The sequence below is a fragment of the Bos javanicus genome, chromosome 5 (assembly GCF_032452875.1).
Source record: "Bos javanicus breed banteng chromosome 5, ARS-OSU_banteng_1.0, whole genome shotgun sequence".
In the NCBI taxonomy this organism is placed as follows: Eukaryota; Metazoa; Chordata; class Mammalia; order Artiodactyla; family Bovidae; genus Bos; species Bos javanicus.
Genome location: NC_083872.1, coordinates 41,866,130 through 41,888,383, shown reverse-complemented (window position 1 = coordinate 41,888,383; position 22,254 = coordinate 41,866,130). Strand labels below are relative to the sequence as shown.

Below are 22,254 nucleotides of genomic sequence, written 5' to 3'. Positions count from 1 at the left end.
CAGTAGAACAAGGTGGGAAAAAAGTGAAATAACACTTCTACATAAACAGTAAACATAAAATTTAAAGAATGAATCCTGCTTAGCAATTAATATATTAAATTTTATTAAAAGGCTGATTTTTCTTACCAAGATTCAAGGAATATCAAATTGAGAAGAAAAAAATCTACATATTTTTCAGGAAACATGTAGAACATAATAATACAGGTTAAAAATAAAAAGACAGGAAAAGATATATATATATATATATATATATATATATATATATATATATATACACGAAGGAAATTGTAGTAAGGCAAGGACAGTATAAATGCACTAAAATGCCCATTTGGAAAAGAGAAGAGGAGACAGAAACTTATTGATCCGTACCAATTATGAAATCCTTCTGGGCAGACATTGTGAACACTTGCTAAACTGGAGGATGGGGGAAATTCCTTGAATAATTGTGTTTTGTTTTGTTTTTCTATTTGGTCTGATCTTCTTTTTCTGTTATTCTCTATCAAAATATCTGAAGTTTGTATAGGAGTATATGCCCACTCTTGGGTCTCTGTAGCTTTTTCAGCTTGTAGGTTTCTGGTGCACATTTGCAGCTTGAATGTGTTACGAACTGAATATACAAGACTTTTTATTTATTTATTTATTTTTTTCCGGTTCAGGCAAATTGATTTGGATGATTTTTTTTTTTATTTATTTTTTTTATTCTTCCAATTTTATTTTATTTTTAAACTTTACATAATTGTGTTAGTTTTGCCAAATATCAAAATGAATCCGCCACAGGTATACATGTGTTCCCCATCCCGAACCCTCCTCCCTCCTCCCTCACCATACCATCCCGCTGGGCCGTCCCAGTGCACCAGCCCCAAGCATCCAGCATCATGCATCGAACCTGGACTGGCAACTCGTTTCCTACATGATATTTTACATGTTTCATTGCCATTCTCCCACATCTTCCCACCCTCTCCCTCTCCCACAGAGTCCATAAGACTGTTCTATACATCAGTGTCTCTTTTGCTGTCTCGTACACCGGGTTATTGTTACCATCTTTCTAAATTCCATATATATGCGTTAGTATGCTGTATTTATGTTTTTCCTTCTGGCTTACTTCACTCTGTATAATAGGCTCCAGTTTCATCCACCTCATTAGAACTGATTCAAATGTATTCTTTTTAATGGCTGAGTAATACTCCATTGTGTATATGTACCACAGCTTTCTTATCCATTCATCTGCTGATGGACATCTAGGTTGCTTCCATGTCTTGGCTATTATAAACAGTGCTGCGATGAACATTGGGGTACACGTGTCTCTTTCCCTTCTGGTTTCCTCAGTGTGTATGCCTAGCAGTGGGGTTGCTGGATCATAAGGCAGTTCTATTTCCAGTTTTTTAAGGAATCTCCACACTGTTCTCCATAGTGGCTGTACTGGTTTGCATTCCCACCAACAGTGTAGGAGGGTTCCCTTTTCTCCACACCCTCTCCAGCATTTATTATTTGTAGACTTTTGGATCGCAGCCATTCTGACTGGTGTGAAATGGTACCTCATAGTGGTTTTGATTTGCATTTCTCTGATAATGAGTGATGTTGAGCATCTTTTCATGTGTTTGTTAGCCATCTGTATGTCTTTTTTGGAGAAATGTCTATTTAGTTCTTTGGCCCATTTTTTGATTGGGTCGTTTATTTTTCTGGAGTTGAGCTGTAGGAGTTGCTTGTATATTTTTGAGATTAGTTGTTTGTCGGTTGCTTCATTTGCTATTATTTTCTCCCATTCTGAAGGCTGTCTTTTCACCTTGCTAATAGTTTCCTTTGATGTGCAGAAGCTTTTAAGGTTAATTAGGTCCCATTTGTTTATTTTTGCTTTTATTTCCAATATTCTGGGAGGTGGGTCATAGAGGATCCTGCTGTGATGTATGTCGGAGAGTGTTTTGCCTATGTTCTCCTCTAGGAGTTTTATAGTTTCTGGTCTTACGTTTAGATCTTTAATCCATTTTGAGTTTATTTTTGTGTATGGTGTTAGAAAGTGGTCCAGTTTCATTCTTTTACAAGTGGTTGACCAGATTTCCCAGCACCACTTGTTAAAGAGATTGTCTTTAATCCATTGTATATTCTTGCCTCCTTTGTCGAAGATAAGGTGTCCATATGTGCGTGGATTTATCTCTGGGCTTTCTATTTTATTCCATTGATCAATATTTCTGTCTTTGTGCCAGTACCATACTGTCTTGATAACTGTGGCTTTGTAGTAGAGCCTGAAGTCAGGTAGGTTGATTCCTCCAGTTCCATTCTTCTTTCTCAAGATCGCTTTGGCTATTCGAGGTTTTTTGTATTTCCATACAAATTGTGAAATTATTTGTTCTAGCTCTGTGAAGAATACTGTTGGTTTAAAATGGTTGAATAATAGGGTTAGAGAAGAGGCTGTACTCTCTAAAGTTATTCAGGACCCTGAGCTGGTAGGGAGTCTGCTGTCTTTAACTAGTAAGCGTCCATGTTTGCACTGTATGTTGATATCAGAGGGGAAAGAAAATGGAGGATTATGGAGAAAAATTTTATAGCCGAGACTGGTAGTGGTGTGCATCACTTTTGCCCATGACCAGAACTTAAATAGCTCATTCTAATCAACTCCAGGAAGGCTAAGAAATGAAATTTAGCTGTATGCCTAAGACAAACAGGTTCAGTGAGCAGCTAGACAGTTTCTCTTTTATACTACCTATCTATCTAAAAAACTATATCCTACCAACAGAGAATGTTTATTTTCTATAAGTCCATGGTACATTTACAAACATAATTCATATAGTAAGCCATAAAAAACTGTAAGATCCTCATCTTTGAAAAGATTCATAGCCACATTCTCTAATTAAAAATTCATTTAAGTAGAGATGAATAGCAACAACAAAAGGTGCTTAACTTCCCTTCTTGTTGTTGCTATTCAGTTACTAAGTCATGTCCAACTCTTTAGCGACCCCATGGACTGTAGCCTGCCTGGCTCCTCTGTCCATGGGATTTCCCAGGCAAGAATACTGAAGTCGGTTGCCATTTTCTTCTCCAGAGGATCTTCCTGACCTAGGGATTGAACCCTTGTCTCTTGCCTTGAAGGTGATTTTTTTTTTACCACTGAGCCATCAGTGAAGCCCTAACCTCACTTACCTTGTTGGAAATACTGGGGGTTTAACAAAGAAAAAGAAAAAAAAAATGCAAATGCAAATTACATAGAAACTGATGAAAATCAAAACCAGTGGTGTATTCTACAGAAAATTTATACCTTTAAGAGCTTTTATTATTTTTAAAAAAATCTGAAATTAAATGAACTGATATCCAACTTAAGAAATTAAAAAGAGAATAATGGAATAGATATCCAAATTGCTTTAACATCTTTGTCTTTTTTCAACTGCATTTACTAAGATTAGCCAAAGTCTCTCCTTTTTGTCAGTAATTTATCTCCTGGCAAATGTCTGTTCTGTTGCTTTCTGTTTCTAAACCAATTTAAATTTTGTTTCAATTACTGTTCATCACAGGTAAATTTTTCTTTGCAGTTTTATAATCATCTTTGTTCAATTAAAGTAGTATGAAAGACAAGTGCTATAAGTTGAATTGGTGTGGTTAAAAGGTAGCTATAAGTAGATATTATGATATATACTTGGGAGCTGTTAAAATTTTGTTTTTCTTCTAGATTCTGATAGAAGGAGGAATGTGTTCCTTGAAAGACGGGACAACATCTACTAAGAAAACCTGTCAGTATAACTATAAGTGAATTTTATTCTTTTAAAAATAACATTTTAACAGAAATCAGTTAAATTTTAAATCTTTTTTTTTTTTTTTAATTTGGATGTTCCAGAATTAGTTGTAGCACACAGTCTCTTTTAGTGTGGCATGTGGTATCTAGTTCCCTGACCAAACCCAGACCCCCTGCACTGAGTCTGGACTGTCACTGGACCACCAAGGAGAAATCCCCATAAATCAGTTAAACTTTAAGTTTTGTTTTTTTCTTAGAGTTTTGCCAGCAAATGTATTTTATAAGTATCTTGGAATATATTGCATAATTGGCCCCTTAAAATTAACTTCATCTCTTATAAAATGTTATACAAGATGAGTATGTATAATATATAATACTGCTTAGTGAATGATTTTAAAAAAAGATACCTTTTTATTCCCTTGTTTATTGTTTAAGAAGTACTACATAATACTTTTGAATACCTTTTCCGTTGTGTTTCCTATCCTGCCCTCTAGAGGTAACTATTACCCTGCATTTGGTTTTTGTGATAGCACATGTAGACTTTTCCGATTGCTTGGTTTGGAGCTTTCTATGACAAATTGAGACAAGATCTCTATATTTTTCTGTAACTTCCTTTTGTGTGTGTGTGTTCACCTTGAAATATGTTTTGAGATTCAATCACAATGACACTTGTGTATTCACCTAGAAATATGTTTTGAGATTCAATCACACTGACTTGTGACTTTAATACATTTCATCATTTTCTGCTATACAGCCTTCTATTGTATGAATGTAACACAATTTATACATCTTTTGGCAATGATTATTTAAGTTGTTTTGAATATTTTGCTATGATAAACAATGCTACTTTAGCAAATCTTGACACTTCTTCTGGCACACATATATAAAAAATTCTTCTAGGATTTATTTCTAGAAGTAGAATTGGCTACTTCATATGATATGCACTCTGCTGTGCTTAGTCTCTCAGTCATGTCCAGCTGTCTGCAATCCTATGGACTGTAGCCTGCCAGGCTCTTATGTCCATGGGGATTCTCCAGGCAAGAATACTGGAGTGGGTTGTCATGCCTCCTCCTGGGGATCTTCCCAACCCAGGGATTGAACCCAGGTCTCCCACATTGCAGGGGGATTCTTTACTGTCTGAGCCACCAGGGAAGCCCAGGAATACTGGAGTGGGTAACCTATCCCTTCTCAATGGGATCTTCCGACCCAGGAATTGAACCAGGGTCTCCTGCTTTGCAGGTGGATTCTTTACCAGCTAAGCTACCAGGAAAGCCCAAAATAAAGCCTTAAAGTGTATAAATGCGCATAAATATGTGTCTTGTTTCCCTGCCCTTCTCACTCTAAATGTAATGTAGGATATCTTAATACAGTGTGTTTTATACATAAATTAAATGGATTTATTTAATAAATTTTCTGTAGGTTTCCTTATATTAGTATTAGGCATTTATTAATCCTTTATTTATGCCCATTCAGTAATCCATTATGTGGATTTGATCTATAGTTTAAACTATATGATCTATAGTTTACTCAGACAGTGCCCTGTTGGTGGGCATTTGAATTGATTTTGGTATCTCATTTTTACAATGTTCAGTGAACAACTTTGAGCACATATTTCTTAATTGTAGAGGTGCATTTTCAGGATAATTTCTAGAAACGGGATTGCTGAATGAAAGAGGAGATACATTGTGGAGTTTTTGTGGCTTTTTTTTTTTGATAGTTATTGCCAAAATCTGTTTTTGATAGAGATTGCTAAATTCCCCATTGCATCATTTTGCAGTCCTATTATAAATATGATTTTTATTCCACAGCCTCACTAATAGTGATTGTAGTCCAACTTAGGAATTTTTGTGAATCTTATAAAAATAGAGAGATGGAAGTTTCAGTTTGTACTTCCTTTTCTTGAGTGAAGTTGAGCATCTTTTAAAAATGTGTAATGGTTATTTGTGATTTTTTTCTGTGAACATCATTTGTGTCCTTAGGAGCATTGAGTTTTTACATGTTTTTCTTGATATTTAAGAATTCTTTATATTTTAAAGAGATTTAGGTCTTTGTGATGTGTCACAAATATTTTCACCTAGTTTATTATTAATTTTTTGATTTGTTTGTTTTTACTTTGTTTATGGTATCTCCTGCTTTGCAAAAGGCTGAACATTTTTTATGTAGTTAATATTGTCAATCTTTTATACTTTTGGATTTAATTAGAAAGACTCATCACACTACCTGGTTACAAATGAATTCACTTATATTTTCTTCTAGTATTGGTATGATATTGTATTTTTTTACATTGAGAATTTATCCTGATTTAGGAGTTTATCCTGATTCAAGTTTTTAAAAATGCTTCTTTCCCCTAGGTATTTATAATACTATCTTCTTGTGTCAATTTTCCATATGTACTTTAGTCTGTTCTAGGGCTTTCTTTATGATTCCATTGAGCTTTCCTATTTCACATGTGCTGATATCACATTATTTTTATTATAATTACTTTATACTATGAAGGAAATGGCAACCCACTCCAGTATTCTTGCTGGGAAATCCCATGGACAGAGGAGCCTAGCGGGCTACAGTCCATGGGGTTGCAAAAGAATCAGACACAACTTAGCAATTAAACAGCCACAACAATGTTTAATTTCCAAGAGTTACACCTCCTTTGTGCTTTTTAAAGATTTTTCTGGTTAGTTTTTTATTATTTTTATATATAACTTTAAAATCAACTGTGTAACTCCAAGGAAAAGGGTTTTCTTGGGGGAAAAGAGACCACATGGCAAGTGGGATCTTAATTCCCCAAACAGGGACTGAACCTGCACCCTCTATAGTGGAAGCACAGAGTCTTATCTGGTGGACCACCAAGGAAATCCTGCCAAGGAAATATATTCATTTTTATTTGTTCAATCACTGTGTCTGACTCTCTGTGACCCCATGAACTACAGCACACCAAACTTCCCTTGTCCCTCATCAACTCCTGGAGTTTGCCCAAGTTCATGTCTGTTGAATTGGTGATGCCATCCAACCATCTCATCTCTGTCACCCTCTTCTCTTTCTGCCTTCAATCTTTCCCAGCCTCAGAGTCTTTTCCAGTGAGTGAGCTGGCCAAAGTGTTGGAGCTTCAGCTTCAATATCAGTGCTTCCAAAAAGTATTCAGGCTTGATCTCCTTTAAGATTGACTGGTTTGATCTCTTTGTTTTCCAAAGGACTTTCAAGAGCCTTCTCCAGCACCATACTTCAAAAGCATCAATTCTTCATCGCTCAGCTTTCTTTATGATTCAACTCTCACATTCATACATGACTACCGGAAAAACCATAGCTCTGAATATACGGACCTTTGTTGGCAAAGTGATGTCTTTGCTTAACATACTTGTCTAGGTTTGTCATAGCTTTCCTGCCAACAAGCAGTTGTCTTCTAATTTCATGGCTGCTGTCACCATCTGCAGTGATTTTAGAGCCCAAGAAGAGGAACTCTGTCACTGCTTCTACCTTTTCCATATGCCGTGATCTTAGTTGTTTTTTTTTGTTTTTTTTTTTTAATATTGAGTGTTACACCAGCTTTTTCACTCTTCTCCTTCACCCTCATCAAGAGGCTCTTTAGTTCCTTTAATTTTCTGCCATTAGAGTGGTATCATCTGCATATCTGAGGTTGTTGGTATTTCTCCCAGCAATCTTGATTCCAGCTTATAACTCATCCAGCCCAGCATTTTGCATGATATGCTTTGATATGTTTAATTTATATAAGTTAAACAGGATGACAATAAAGAGCCTTGTCGTGCTCCTTTCTCAATCCTGAACCAGTCTGTTTTTCCATACAGGCTTGTAACTGTTGCTTCTTGACCCACATTCAGTTTTCTCAGGAGACAGGTAAGGTGGTCTGGTCTCCCCATCTCTTTAAGAGTTTTCCATAGTTTGTTATGACCCACACAGCCTAGCTTGGAGGATTTTGAGCATAACCTTCCCAGCATGGGAGATGAGTACAATTGTCCAGTAGTTTGAACATTCTTTTTTTTTTTTTTTTTATTTTTTTTTTATTCTTCCAATTTTATTTTATTTTTAAACTTTACATAATTGTATTAGTTTTGCCAAATATCAAAATGAATCCGCCACAGGTATACATGTGTTCCCCATCCCGAACCCTCCTCCCTCCTCCCTCCCCATACCATCCCTCTGGGCCGTCCCACTGCACCAGCCCCAAGCATCCAGCATCATGCATCGAACCTGGACTGGCAACTCGTTTCCTACATGATATTTTACATGTTTCATTGCCATTCTCCCACATCTTCCCACCCTCTCCCTCTCCCACAGAGTCCATAAGACTGTTCTATACATCAGTGTCTCTTTTGCTGTCTCGTACACCAGGTTATTGTTACCATCTTTCTAAATTCCATATATATGCGTTAGTATACTGTATTTATGTTTTTCCTTCTGGCTTACTTCTTTAGTACTGCTGTTCTTTGGGATTGAGATGAGGATTGACCTTTTCCAGTCCTATGGGCCCTGCTGGGTTTTCCAAATTTGCTGACAGCTAAGCGTATACATTAATTAAGGGTGAATTGTCATCCTAATGATGTTGAGTAGTACTATCTAAAAAGTCGTGTCCGACTCTGTGTGACCCCATAGACAGCAGTCCACCAGGCCCCGCCATCCCTGGGATTCTCCAGGCAAGAACACTGGAGTGGGTTGCCATTTCCTTCTCCAATGCATGAAAGTGAAAAGTGAAAGTGAAGTCGCTCAGTCGTGTCCGACTCTTAGTGACCCCATGGACTGCAGCCTACCAGGCTCCTCCGTCCATGGGATTTTCCAGGCAAGCATACTGGAGTGGGGTGCCACTGCCTTCTCTGATATATAAGTGTGATCATATAATATTTATCTTTTTGTGATTTATTTCATTTAGTATAATGTCTTTAAAGGTTCATCCATGTTGTAGCATACAACAGGATTTCCTTCTTTTATAATGCTGAAAAATATTCCATTGTATGTATAAACCACATTTTGTGTATCCATTCATTTGTTAATAGACATATAGGTTGCTTTGACCTCTTGGTTATTATAATATTGCAATGAACATAGGTGTGCAAATATCTCTTCAAGATTCCATTTTCAATTCTTTTGAATGTATCCCAAGAAATGGAATTGCTGGATCAGATGGAAATTCTGCTTTAAAATTTTATTTATTTATTTGGCTGCACTTGGTCTTCACTGCTGTGTGTGGGCTTTCTCTAGTTGTGGCCAGCGGGAGCTTCTCTAGTTGCAGTGTGCGGGCTTCTCATTATGACGGCTTCTCTTGCTGTAGAGTACAGTCTCTAGGCATGGGAGCTTAAGTTCTTGTGTACACAGGCTTAGTTGCTCCACAGCATGTGTACACAGGCTTAGTCGCTCCACAGCATGTGGAATCTTCCCAGACAGGAGTTCAATCCTAGATTGGCAGATGGATTCTTCACCACTAGGCCACCACGAAAGTCCCTATTTTAAAATTTTTGAAGAATGTTCATACTGTTTTCTATATCAGCTATACCATTGTGCATTCCCAGCAATAATGCACCAGGGTTCCAATTTTTTGAAATCTGTACCAACACTTACTATTTTCATTTTTTTCAATAAGTGGCCATTTTAATGGGTGTGAGGTGATATATAATTGTGGTGTAGGTCTTTTAAGATAGTGAATTTTGCCAAAGGATTTTGTGATATGGACCATTCTAGCATTCCTAAAATAAATCCCACCAAATCATGATGATTTATGATTGTTTACTCTTATTATTTTTAATTTTATATGTTAAAATTTTAACTCATATACAATTTTTGCATTGATGCTGTTGGTGAGATTGGCTTATATAATATATGTGTGTGTGTGTGCATGTGTAATCTTTCTCACATTTTGGAATTAATGTTCTATCAGATTGCCAGAATTTTTTTAAGTTTATAATAAAAATTGAGGGTATTTAAAAACTGTCTTGAAATTTGAATCACTTGCCTCTTCAACCAAATCTCACTGTTTTCTTGCAGATCTTCATCACCTCATAACTTGGTTGTTTTGTTGATCTCCCAATGATATATGTTTTCATACAATTTACCCTTGTTTAATTAATCCCCAATTAGATGCCTTGGTAGACAGTCTAAAATTTCCTTAGTATTAAAGTGCACCTCCACACTTTCTTTTCCCCCATCACATACACTGTTTTTCATCTTGTCTTTTGGGCACTTGCTTATTCATCTTATAAAACCTGTTCTTTATCATGTGCTTTCTTTATTACTATTCACCAAATCTCTTTCCCTAGAACTTATCACATTTAGGTCTCTTCTGCTTTTGTATCTTCTATCACTTTTATTGTTGCACCTAACTTTGTGACTAGTTTTAAAAACTGTGTTTTTCCTCATCTCAAAATGCTGAGTCCTTTGAGCATTATGGCCATGTATTCCTAAAAACGATTACAGTGCCTTACGTAAGGTAATAACTCTAGTCTTGAATTTACATTTTAATCTACATTCATTTAATACACATTTATCTTCTCTACTAATAACTGTGAGTTTACTGTACTTATGAGAATACCCTTAGTTCATGTTGTTAGTAAAATCCTGCTCTTCATTCTGCTCTCTGCTTTCCACTGTTAAGAAGAACCTTTGTGAGGATATACATTCCTTCTAAAATGATGAACTGAGGGTAACTGAATTTACCTAAGTTCTCTCTACCTCTCAGCTGACTGACAGGTTCTGTTACAGAAGGCGCCAAATCCAATCTGAGGTATGAATAGTAGTCATGGTCTGCTGTATATAGGAGGGCATGTGATTTATTTATGTTGTTGCACCACATTCCATTACCTTTTGCTTTTTTTTAATAGCAAAATCACTTTTACAAGCAAGAAGAGGAATGGTTGAACCTACTGCTCATCTATGTATAGTATTGTATTTATGCGTTCTAGGGAGTCGTGACCTACTTATCAGGGCCACTTTTAAACTTTTCTTGGAATCATGAGAGAACATATTAAGCAGATAATGAATAACATACCAGGTGCTTTGAGTTAATTTTTTTTTAATTTTATTTTATTTTTAAACTTTACAATATTGTGTTAGTTTTGCCAGATATCGAAATGAATCTGCCACAGGTATACATGTGTTCCCCATCCTGAACCCTCCTCCCTCCTTCCTCCCCATACCATTCCTCTGGGTCGTCCCAGTGCACCAGCCCCAAGCATCCAGTATCGTGCATCGAACCTGGACTGGTGACTTGTTTCATACATGATATTATACATGCTTCAATGCCATTCTCCCAAATCTTCCCACCCTCTCCCTCTCCCACAGAGTCCATAAGACTGTTCTATACATCAGTGTCTCTTTTGCTGTCTCGTACACAGGGTTATTGTTACCATCTTTCTAAATTCTATATATATGTGTTAGTATACTGTACTGGTGTTTTTCTTTCTGGCTTACTTCACTCTGTATAATAAGCTCATTAGAACTGATTCAAATGTATTCTCTTTAATGGCTGAGTAATACTCCATTGTGTATATGTACCACAGCTTTCTTATCCATTCATCTGCTGATGGACATGTAGGTTGCTTCCATGTCCTGGCTATTATAAACAGTGCTGTGATGAACATTGGGGTACACGTGTCTCTTTCCCTTCTGGTTTCTTCAGTGTGTATGCCCAGCAGTGGGATTGCTGGATCATAAGGTAGTTTTATTTCCAGTTTTTTAAGGAATCTCCACACTGTTCTCCATAGTGGCTGTACTAGTTTGCATTCCCACCAGCAGTGTAAGAGGGTTCCCTTTTCTCCACGCCCTCTCCAGCATTTATTGCTTGTAGACTTTTGGATTGCAGCCATTCTGACTGGCGTGAAATACAGTTAAAAAAAATAAATCTAACAGTGTTACAGTCATCAAATGTGAAAAGATATATTTTTATATTAATTTTGAATTCACAAATAGCTTTAAAATTCTGCAGTTATGAAATCATAGGTTAAGTATCATTTCAATTGTATGATGAAGCTTCATTTACTAAATTAGCAAATGTCTGGTACCTTGGCTTATCCTTCCTGTGAACAGACATTTTGTTTGTTCATAAAGATTCATTATATTGGAAAAAATTAGTTCAATTTCTCTGTTCTCGTTTCTTCCCGTATGTTTCCTCCCCTTGTTTTACTTGTAAATACACGTTTGGTTGTTATTGTTGTTGTTTTAGTCACTAAGTGGTGTCCAACTCTCTTGTGACCCCGTGGACTATAGCCCGCCAGGTTCCTTTATCCATAGGATGTCCCAAACAAGAATACTGGAATAGGTTGTCATTTCCTTCTCTAGAGTATCTTCCTGACTCAATGATAGAACCCATATGTCTTGCATTGGAAGGCAGATACATGGAGAATAAATCCAAAATACCCTATCAAAAGTGCAAGCTGCCACATATCCAAAATTTTAACTTTTAAAATGTTCCATAGCATGTTAACTGAACTTATTTACCAGCAGCTATTTTTTGCCTGTGTATATATTAATACATACTAGTCTTTAGAAATTAGCAAATATATGGTACCTTAATAAACTTGGCAAATTAAATCTTTATTTTCAGATCTTCATTCTTCACGGAGTAGTCAGTCTTCCAGTTACTCTCCAAGGCCAACAGATAGTAGTTGTTTCAATTCTAGTTCAGAGATGGTAAGTTATGTTCTTTTTTTGCTTGTTAATATATGCTGTACTGATTTAGAATAAGTTATATTTCTCATAGTTTACCTTTTCATTTTGAAAAAAAAGTTGAGATAATAGTGAAAATAAATGTAAATAAAACTGTGAAAATATTAAGAATGTAAATTAAAATGTGAGCATCATTCATTCATATTTATGAAGCATCATTCATTCATTCATGTTTGTAACGTGTTCATTGTTATTTACAAAACACACTCATATTAAGATATGTGTGTGTGTGTGTGTGTATATATATAGTAAATATGTGTTTATTTTAAAAGAGTTTTTAGAATAACCCACTCACAATAATTGAAAACCTCAAACAACCAATAATACATACATGGGAGTGACATGTTTAGTGCTGAGTGGGAACTATAATTGAATAATTGGAGTTGCTTCATATTCTGAGTGGATTTCTCACAAATCACATGTTTAAATGGAGTTCTCCATTAATTTTTCGTTCTTCTTTTCATCTACCTTTTGTCTCTAGCTTGCTATCCAAGCTGCTCTTGCCAAGGAAGGACACTAGTGACCTCTAATGGTGCCAAATTCATTGGGCAGTTTTCAGGGTTTTTTTTACAAGAATTTCTAGCCATATTAATAGAAATAATTATTTTCTTTTCTTGAAACATTTTCTTCTCTTTGCTTTTGTGATGCATGCTATCTTAGTTTCCTTCATACCTCTTTGTGTGCTACATTATGCGTTTGCCCACTTCTCTTCCACCTTTCCCTGTATATAAATTGTAATGTAGGGTTTGCTTCAGGACCCTTCTCTTAACCTATACTCCAAACTCTAGATGATGTTATATATTCCAGTGACTTTTTATACTATTGCCTGGTTGATGATAATTCTCAACTTTATGAATTCAGCTGAGATCCTTAATTAAATATCCAGTTTCTTCTTGGATATCTTCTTAGGTATTTCACAAAAAGCTGAACACCCCCTAATCTCCTTATATCAGTTTTCCTGATAGTTCTCATATTAGTAGATTAGTAGTGGGACATGACTGAGCAACTGAACTAAACTGAGTGGGTAGTTTTCTACCCATGCAGTTGTTGCCAGAAACTAGTTTGGCATTTCAGTCTCGCCTGCCTTCCTAACCATATTCGTTTCATCACTTCATCCAATCAATTCTACCTCCAAAATAAATTCCATATTTATCTACTTCTTTCACCTACTAAGTGTCAGTACACTAGTCTAAGGTATCATCATCTTGTTCTTAAATTATTATGGTTGTTGCCCAGGAGATCTACTTCCACTTTGCCCCACTTTTTTTCCAGTTAGCAATAATGATGATCTTTTGAAAGCTTAAATTGAATGATGTTATTCCTGTGTTTGATTATTCAGTGGATTCCTCTTTTGCTTTAGAATCTAAACTACTTATAGTGGCCTCAGGCCCTGTGTGATATAGCTTCTGACTACATTTCCAACTTCTAGTGTTCCTCTCTCACCAAACATTGACATGCGACTTCCTTAGCTGACTGGTCTCTTTTCTGCTTCAGGACATTTATATTAATATATTCTGTTAGTCGTCAGCTTAAACATGTCAGTGCTTTTGAAGCCCCTCCTTGACTTTTCAATCTAAATCAGGCCCCTTAGATATGCTCTTATAATACTTCATACGTGCTCTTCATAATGCTTTTTTCAACTTGTAATTATGTGATGAACATCCTTTCCACATATAAGAGTGTGTGCTATCCATCAGTTCAGTCGCTCAGTAGTGTCCAACACTTTGTAACCCCATGGACTACAGCATACCAGGTTCCCTGTCCATCACCAACTCCCAGAGCGTATTCAGACTCATGTCCATCAGTTTGGTGATGCCAACCAACCATTTCATCTTCTGTCATCCCATTCTCCTCTGCCTTCATTCTTTCCAAGCATCAGGGTCTTTTCCAGTAAGTCAGTTCTTTAAGTGGCCAAAGGATTGGAGTTTCAGCTTCAGCATCAATCCTTCCAGTGGGATTAAAGACTGATTTCCTTTACGATGGATTGGTTAGATCTCTTTGCAGTCCAAGGGACTCTCAAGAGTCTTCTCCAACACCACAGTTCAAGTGCATCAGTTCTTCAGTGTTCAGCTTTCTTTATAGTCCGACTCTCACATCCATACAAGACTAGTGGAAAAACCTTAGCTTTGACTAGATGGACTTCTGCTGGCAAAATAATGTCTCTGCTTTTTAATATGCTATCTAGGTTGGTCATAGCTTTTCTTCAAAGGAGCAAACATCTTTTAATTTCATGGCGGCGGTCACCATCTGCAGTGATTATGGAGCCCAAGAAAAGTCTCTCAGTGTTTCCATTGTTTCCCCAACTGTTTGCCATGAAGTGATGGAACTGGATGCATGATCTTAGTTCTCTGAATGTTGAGTTTTAAGCCAACTTTTTCCACTCACCTCTTTCACTTTCATCAAGAGGCTCTTTAGCTTTTCTTAGCTTTCTGCCGTATGGGTGGTGTCATCTGCATATCTGAGGTTATTGATATTTCTCCCAACAGTATTGATTCCAGCTTGTGCTTCATCCAGCCCAGCATTTCACATGATGTTCTCTGCATATAAGTTAAATAAGCAGTGTGACAGTATACAGCCTTGACATACTCCTTTCCTGATTTGGAGCCAGTCTGTTGTTCCATGTCCAGTTCTAACTGTTGCCTCTTGACCTGCATACAGATTTCTCAGGAGGCAGGTAAGGTGGTCTGGTATTGCCATTTCTTGAAGAATTGTCCACAGTTTATTGTGATCCACACAGTCAAAGGACTTGGCATAGTCAATAAAGCAGAAGTAGATGTTTTTCTGGAACTCTCTTGCTTTTTCGATGATCCAGCGGATGTTGGCAATTTGGTCTCTGGTTCCTCTGACTTTTCTAAAACCAGCTTGAACATCTGGAAGTTCACGGTTCATGTATTGCTGAAGCCTGGCTTGGAGAATTTTGAGCATTACTTTTCTAGCATGTGATATGAGTGCAGTTGTGTGCTAGTTTGAGCATTCTTTGGCATTGCCTTTCTTTAGCATTGGAATGAAAACTGACCTTTTCCAGTCCTATGGCCACTGCTGAGTTTTCCAAATTTGCTGACATATTGAGTGCAGCACTTTTACACCATCATCTGTTAGGATTTTAAATAGTTCAAATGGAATTCCATCACGTCCACTAGCTTTGTTCATAGTGATGCTTCCTAAGGCCCACTTGACTTCACATTCCAGGGTGTGGAGCTCTAGGTGAGTGATCAAACCATCATGGTTAGCTGGGTCATTCAGATCATTTTTGTATAGTTCTTCTGTGTATTCTTGCCACCACTTCTTAACAGCTTCTGTTTATGTTAGGTCCATACCATTTCTGTCCTTTATTGTGCCCATCTTTGCATGAAATGTTCCTTTGATATCTCTAATTTTCTTGAAGAGATCTTAATTTTTCTCATTCTAGTGCCTCATACTCCAGGTATCTCTTGCCTTCATACTTTTGCATTCCAGTCCCATATAATGAAAAGGACATCCTTTTGGGTGTTAGTTCTAGAAGGTCTTGTAGGTCTTCATAGAACTGTTCCACTTCAACTTCTTCAGCATTACTTGTTAGGGCATCAGTTCAGTTCAGTTCAGTTCAGTTGCTCAGTCAAGTCCGAGTCTTTGTGACCCCATGAATTGCAGCATGCCAGGCCTCCCTGTGCATCACCAACTCCCGGAGTTCACCCAAACTCATGTCCATCCAGTCAGTGATGCCATCCAGCCATCTCATCCTCTCTTGTCCCCTTCTCCTGCCCCCAATCCCTCCCAGCATCAGGGTCTTTTCCAGTGAGTCAACTCTTCACATGAGGTGGCCAAAGTATTGGAGTTTCAGCCTCAGCATCAGTCCTTCCAATGAACACCCAGAACTGGTCTCCTTTAGAATGGACTGGTAGGATCTCCCTGCATTCCAAGGGACTCTCAAGAATCTTCTCCAACACCACAGTTCAAAAGCATCAATTCTTTGGTGCTCAGCTTTCTTCACAGTCCAACTCTCACATCCATACATGACCACTGGAAAAACCATAGCCTTGACTAGATGGACCTTGTTGGCAGAGTAATATCTCTGCTTTTTAATATGCTATCTAAGTTGGTCATAACTTTCCTTCCAAGGCATAAACGTGTTTTAATTTCAAGGGCATAGACTTGGATTAATGTGATTTTGAATGTTTTGCCTTGAAAATGAATAGAAATCATTCTGTTGTTTTTGAGACTACATTCAAGTACTGCATTTTGGACTCTTTTGTTGACTGTGATTACTAATTGATTTCTTCTAAAAGATTCTTGCCCACAGTAGTAGATATAATGGTCATCTGAGTTAGATTCACCCATTCCAGTCCATTTTAGATCACTAATTACTAAAATCTTGATGTTCACTCTTGCAGTCTCTTGTTCGACCACTCCCAATTTGCCTGATTCATTGACCTAACATTCCAGGTTCCTATGCCGTATTGCTCTTTACAGCATCAGACTTATTTCCATCACCAGTCACATCCACAATTGGTGGTGGTTTTGTTTTGGCTTCATCTCTTCATTCTTTCTAAAGTTATTTGTCCACTGATCTCCAGTAACATACTCAGCACCTATTGACCTGTGGAGGTCATCTTTCAGTTTCCTATCTTTTTGACTTTTCGTACTTTTCATGGGGTTCTCAAGGCAAGAATACTGAAGTGGTTTGGCATTCCGTTCTTCAGTGGACCAAGTTATGTCAGAACTCTCCACCATGCCCTGTCTGTCTTGGGTGACCCTACAGGGCATGGCTCATGGTTTCACTGAGCTAGACAAGGCTGCAGTCCATGTGATCAGATTGATTAGTTTTCTGTGATTGTGGTTTTCAGTCTGCCTGCCTCTGATGGAGAAAGATAAGAGGCTTATGGAAGCTTCCTGATGGGAGAGACTGACTGAGAGGGAAACTCTTTCTTGTTCTGAAGGGTTGGACTATGCTCAGTAAATCTTTAATCCAATTTTCTGTTGATGGGTGGGGCTGTGTTCCCTATTGCTTGACCTGAGGCCAAACTATGGTGGAGGTAATGAAGATAATGGAGACCTCCTTCAAAAGGTCCCATGCAGGGACTGCTGCACTCAGTGCCTCCAACCCTGCAGCTAGGCCACTGCTGACCCCTGCCTCTGCTGGAGGCTCTTGGACACTCACGGCCAAGTCTGGGTCAGTCTCTTGTGGGGTCACTGTTCCTTTCTCCTGGGTCCTGGTGTGCACAAACTTTTGTTTGTGCCCTCCAAGACTGTGTTTCCCAGTCCTCTGTAAGTTCTGGTGGATCTATGGTGGGGTTAATGGCGACCTCCTCCAAGAGGGCTTATGCCATACCCAGGTCTGCTGCACCCAGAGCCCCTGCACCTCCAACAGTCTACTGCTGACCTCTGCAGGAGACACTCAAACACAGTTTTGGCTCAGTCTCTGTGGTGTCTCTGGGTCCTGGTGTGCACAAAGTTTGTTTGAGCCCTCTGACATCTCTGGTGGGTATGGGGTGTGATTCTAAATGTGATTTTGCCCCTCCTACCATCTTGCTGTGACTTCTCCTTTGCCCCTGATGTGGGGTATCTTTTATTGATGGGATCTAACATTCTTCTGTTGATGTGTGTGATGTAGAGGGCAGCAATCATGTCTGCTTCACTCACATTGCAGATGCTAACTCAGTATTTATTTCTTGAATAAGTGTATTGATCTTTATTTTCTCTAATTTGTGCCCTGTCAGTTTTAATACTATATATTGTGCTTACTTTTCCTATTTTAGTGCCAATCAGCTAGGGCTTATATTTCATTTTAGGTTTTTTAATGTTAACTTTGCTTTTTATTTTTAGCTAAAATAATATTTTATATAGGATTTTTTTATTAAAAAGTATTTTATTTAGTAATTAAGATAAATTTTTCTTGAAGTTGAAAAATTAAAGTTACTAAATTGAAATCTAGGCCTATTAAAAATTCTTAACATTTGACTTTTTATATAGTGATTGTTATATTTATTACTATTTAACTTTTCTTTTGTATATTTGATTTTCTGTTAGCTGATGCTATTCTTTATAAGTCTTCTTGAGACTGAGTCCATGAAAGATACAATATAGATATTTTTTTACTTAAAAAGTCAAGGAGTGAATACTAAATTGTATATGTTAGCTTTTTAATTCAAAGTTATACTTCTACTCTACTCTTAAAGTAGTTGAAGAGTATATGTTCTATATCATTTCATCTCTGTGAAAAGGTAGGATAATGTCACGTATGATTATGGGGACTAATAAGAGACAAAAAAAAGTCTTCTCTTTTTAATCCTTTGCACCTTTAATATAAGTTAAAAAGTGAAAGTTGTTCAGTTGTGCCCGACTCTTTGCAACCCCATGGACTCCAGGCCAGTATACTTGAGTGGATAGTGTTCCCTTCTCCAGGGAATCTTCCCAAGCCAGGGATTGAACCCAGGTCTCCCACATTGCAGGTGGATTCTTTACCAGCTGAGCTATCACAGAAGCCCAAGAATACTAGAGTGGGTAGTCTATCCCTTTTCCCACATTGATTGAACCCAGGTCTTGATTCTGCCACCTGATTTTCCCACCTGACTGAACCCAGGTCTCCCACATTGCAGGCAGATTCTTTACCATCTGAGACTCCAGGGAAGTCCAAGAATACTAGAGTGGGTAGCCTATCCCTTCTCCAGGGGATCTTCCCAACCCAAGAATTGAACCCAGGTCTCCTACATTGCAGTCAGATTCTTTACCAGCTGAGCTACCAGGGAAGCCCTTTAATATAAGGATTCTTAATATTATGTCATGCTATTTTGAAATCTATATCCTTGATTAAAAAAAAATCTAGGTTGATTTGCCACCTATCAAAGTCTTTTCTTTTTTGAAAAGTTTCTATAATGTGAATTTTAAGAATGTCTGCTTTGAAGTGATTGAATAATTTGGTTTTTTTAATGTAAGCATCATTTACAGCAAAATTACTAATTTATTTTAGCTATCTGAAGATGAAGATCAAACTGAAGATTCAAATAGGAGATCCATCAAAACCAAAGAAACAGCTAATAATTTTTATTTAGAAAACATGGAAAAATTTCCATGTGATAAGGTTATTAATAACAATGCCAAATTTCATAAACAAAATGAGAATTTTAACCAGTTCTCAGTGAATAATAATATACATCAGTTTCCAGAGTCTCAGTGTAATTCAGCACACATATTGCAAAGCAAAACCAGTAATAATTGCATTCTACAGGTTGCAAAGTGTGATGCATGGGTACAAACGGAGAGTGAACTTATAATGGAGGAAAAATTAGATGCTGCCATACAATGTGATATAATTTCAAAATGTAAATGTAGAAATGATGTGTCTTCTTTTTGTAATGTTGAAAGGTACAATGAAAATGTTAAGGCAGATACCACTGGAGGGCAGGAAATACTTAGAAACAACTAATATTCTAAAACCTTAACCTGAGATTTTGCATTTGTTTTAATGTTTAGAATTTCACTAACATAAAAAAGAATGAGAATATTTTTGTAGCTAAGCAACTAGATGAAAGTATTCAGAAGATGTATTTATTTTTTAGTATTACTAATTTATGCTTTAGTTTCCCATAGGTATTTTTAATAGTTTAGTATGTCTTAAAATTTTTTAGAAAATAATATATATGTAAATTTACTATTATTCTTAAGCTGATTATTATGAAATGCTGCTGTTTATGGATTAAAAATGTTTAACTATTACTTCTGTGAAATGAAAATATCTCCTGCCATGTTAATAAACAAGAAATGTCACAGTCATCAGCATTTTCTGACCTCCAAATGTGAATGAAGGCTCCCCAAACTGGGATCCAGTGGATGCTGCCACTCCCTATGGTGATTGCTGAGGAGCTGGGGGAATGCAAGAAGCAAAATGAACAAGGAAACAGGATTGGCCCCAGGTAGCTGAGGTGCATATGAAAGGAGTGAATTCAGTGATTCCAGAGACTTGCATCTTCCCATACATAGAATGCTAAGTTCCTTAACTTGATACTGATCTTTGATGTTCAAACTGCCTGCTCCCTCTGTTGCACTTGTATATAGCCTGACTTCCCCTCTTGCCCTCTTGGACCACTTTTCTCAGAGCTACTGAGATGCTGTCTCCAAGGCCAGAGTCTTAAACATTCCCACCAAATAAAATAAGTGTCTACTTTCAGGTTGTGACTCTATTTTTTTAGTTGACAATACTTTGTTACATTTATTTTAAAATTTAGTGCAGTTGTATCTTTTGCAAAAATATTCTCTTCCAAGAATTTAAGACAGAAAATAATACTAAGTAATACTAAATATGTTTTATAGCCTAATTATAAGATTTCCTTAGCTACTTATCTTAAACATTATACTCTTGTTAAAAATTCTGGCATTAATTTTTAGATAAAATATTTTTCTAATTTGGAGAAAAATTTTTTGTTGGTGCTTATATTAATTCAAAGGAATGTTTTTTCTCTTCAAGAGTAAAAAAAAATGTTTTAACGCTTTTGTAAAAGATTTATTCAACATTGGAAAGTTATTTATGTTTACTACTTTTAATATTACATAAGATTTTCATAAATACTACATTAGAATCTCTCATTTGTAAACTATTGGCTTTGTTTCCAACATAACACTTATTTTTGTTGTCAAGGTTTTAAATGTTGACACTAGTCACTTTAGAAAATGGATATCTGTAAGTTACAAAGTGACCAACAAGGGGCATTCTGATATCTAACTAGCAAAAATAAAATAGGGATTTCTGTTAAAGTGAATTCTGTTAAAGTGAATAGGTATACATGTATACCTATACATATCACTCCACAGTTTGTTTTGCAGAGGTGATCTGAAACATAATAATTTAGAAACACTAATATTTAAAGAGTAGCAGTCTTCAGGGTTTTAGCTAGTTTTAGGAAGTTCTCTTTCTGGCCTCAGAGAACACAATAAACTCCTAAGTAATTTTAAGGATAGTAATCCTCCCATGCAAGGGGAATGTAATTATCTGATGTACATTGATAGTTTTCAAAAGGTCAGGATATTGATTATCCTGATATTCAATAAAAGGTATTCCATAGTGGATTGATTATCCTGAGCATTATTTTGCAAAATATGATACATTATAGTAAAGAAGACCTATATATGGAAAAGAAGACTATGCTTGTGATATTAGAGTAAGATTGAGCTTTGAATCAGATTGGTTTCAAATATCAAACAAATTGATTTTTTCCAATACAATTGAAAGTCTACCAGTTATTAAAAGCAGATTCATTACAAAAGTCCATGCTTAGTTACATTTTAATCAGTATCATAATGTGGCAGTTAAGCTTAGTGAAGTAAATAAGAATATAGGGTAATAACTACACACAGTAAAAGGGAAGTAAGATGCAGTATAGTAAAGGATTTAAACTTGCCTCATAAGAGATCTGGATTTTTTACCTTTGGGTTTGTAAGGTAATCTCTAAGCTCATGGAGTGTTATGCCTGATAGAAGTAACTTTGTTTGCCTGAGGACCTTGAGCCAAGCCAGATAGTATGATTTAAGATCACGCTGAAGTCAGCCCTGTGGGCAATCAGTCATGCGGCTGTGATGGAGCCAGAGAAAGACTCTGGACACCAAGGCTCATGTGAGCATCCGCAGTTGGCAGTACTTTGTATTGTCACATATTGATACCAGGAAATTAACACTGAAGTGACTTAGCAGCAGCAGCATGACTTGTAGAAGACTGGAAGCTCTGTATTACTTTCTTAGACTCTGTCCTATGTGCTTTTTACCTGGGCTGGTTTTAATATCTCCTTTCCCTATAATAAACTGTAACTGTGAATATAACAGCTTTCAGTGAGTTCTGAGTCCTACCAGCAAACTATCAAATATGAGGGTGCTCTTGGAACCCCTGAAGTTTTATGATCTGT

General features: G+C 36.8%; 1 protein-coding gene across 2 annotated transcripts in view; it reads left to right on the top strand.

Moving 5' to 3' along the window:
• Window positions 1–20,528, top strand: part of REDIC1 (regulator of DNA class I crossover intermediates 1) — an 84,536-nt gene extending 64,008 nt beyond the window's left edge. The window contains exons 10-12 of one of the 2 annotated variants that reach the window (XM_061416465.1): window positions 3,659–3,719; window positions 12,264–12,349; window positions 19,332–20,528. In XM_061416465.1, the coding sequence (XP_061272449.1) occupies window positions 3,659–3,719; window positions 12,264–12,349; window positions 19,332–19,787 (603 nt within the window). In that variant the 3' untranslated portion in view covers window positions 19,788–20,528. The remainder of the gene's footprint in view (window positions 1–3,658; window positions 3,720–12,263; window positions 12,350–19,331) is intronic. The other variant, XM_061416466.1, reaches the window with a different exon arrangement.
• The last annotated feature ends 1,726 nt before the right edge of the window (window positions 20,529–22,254 follow it).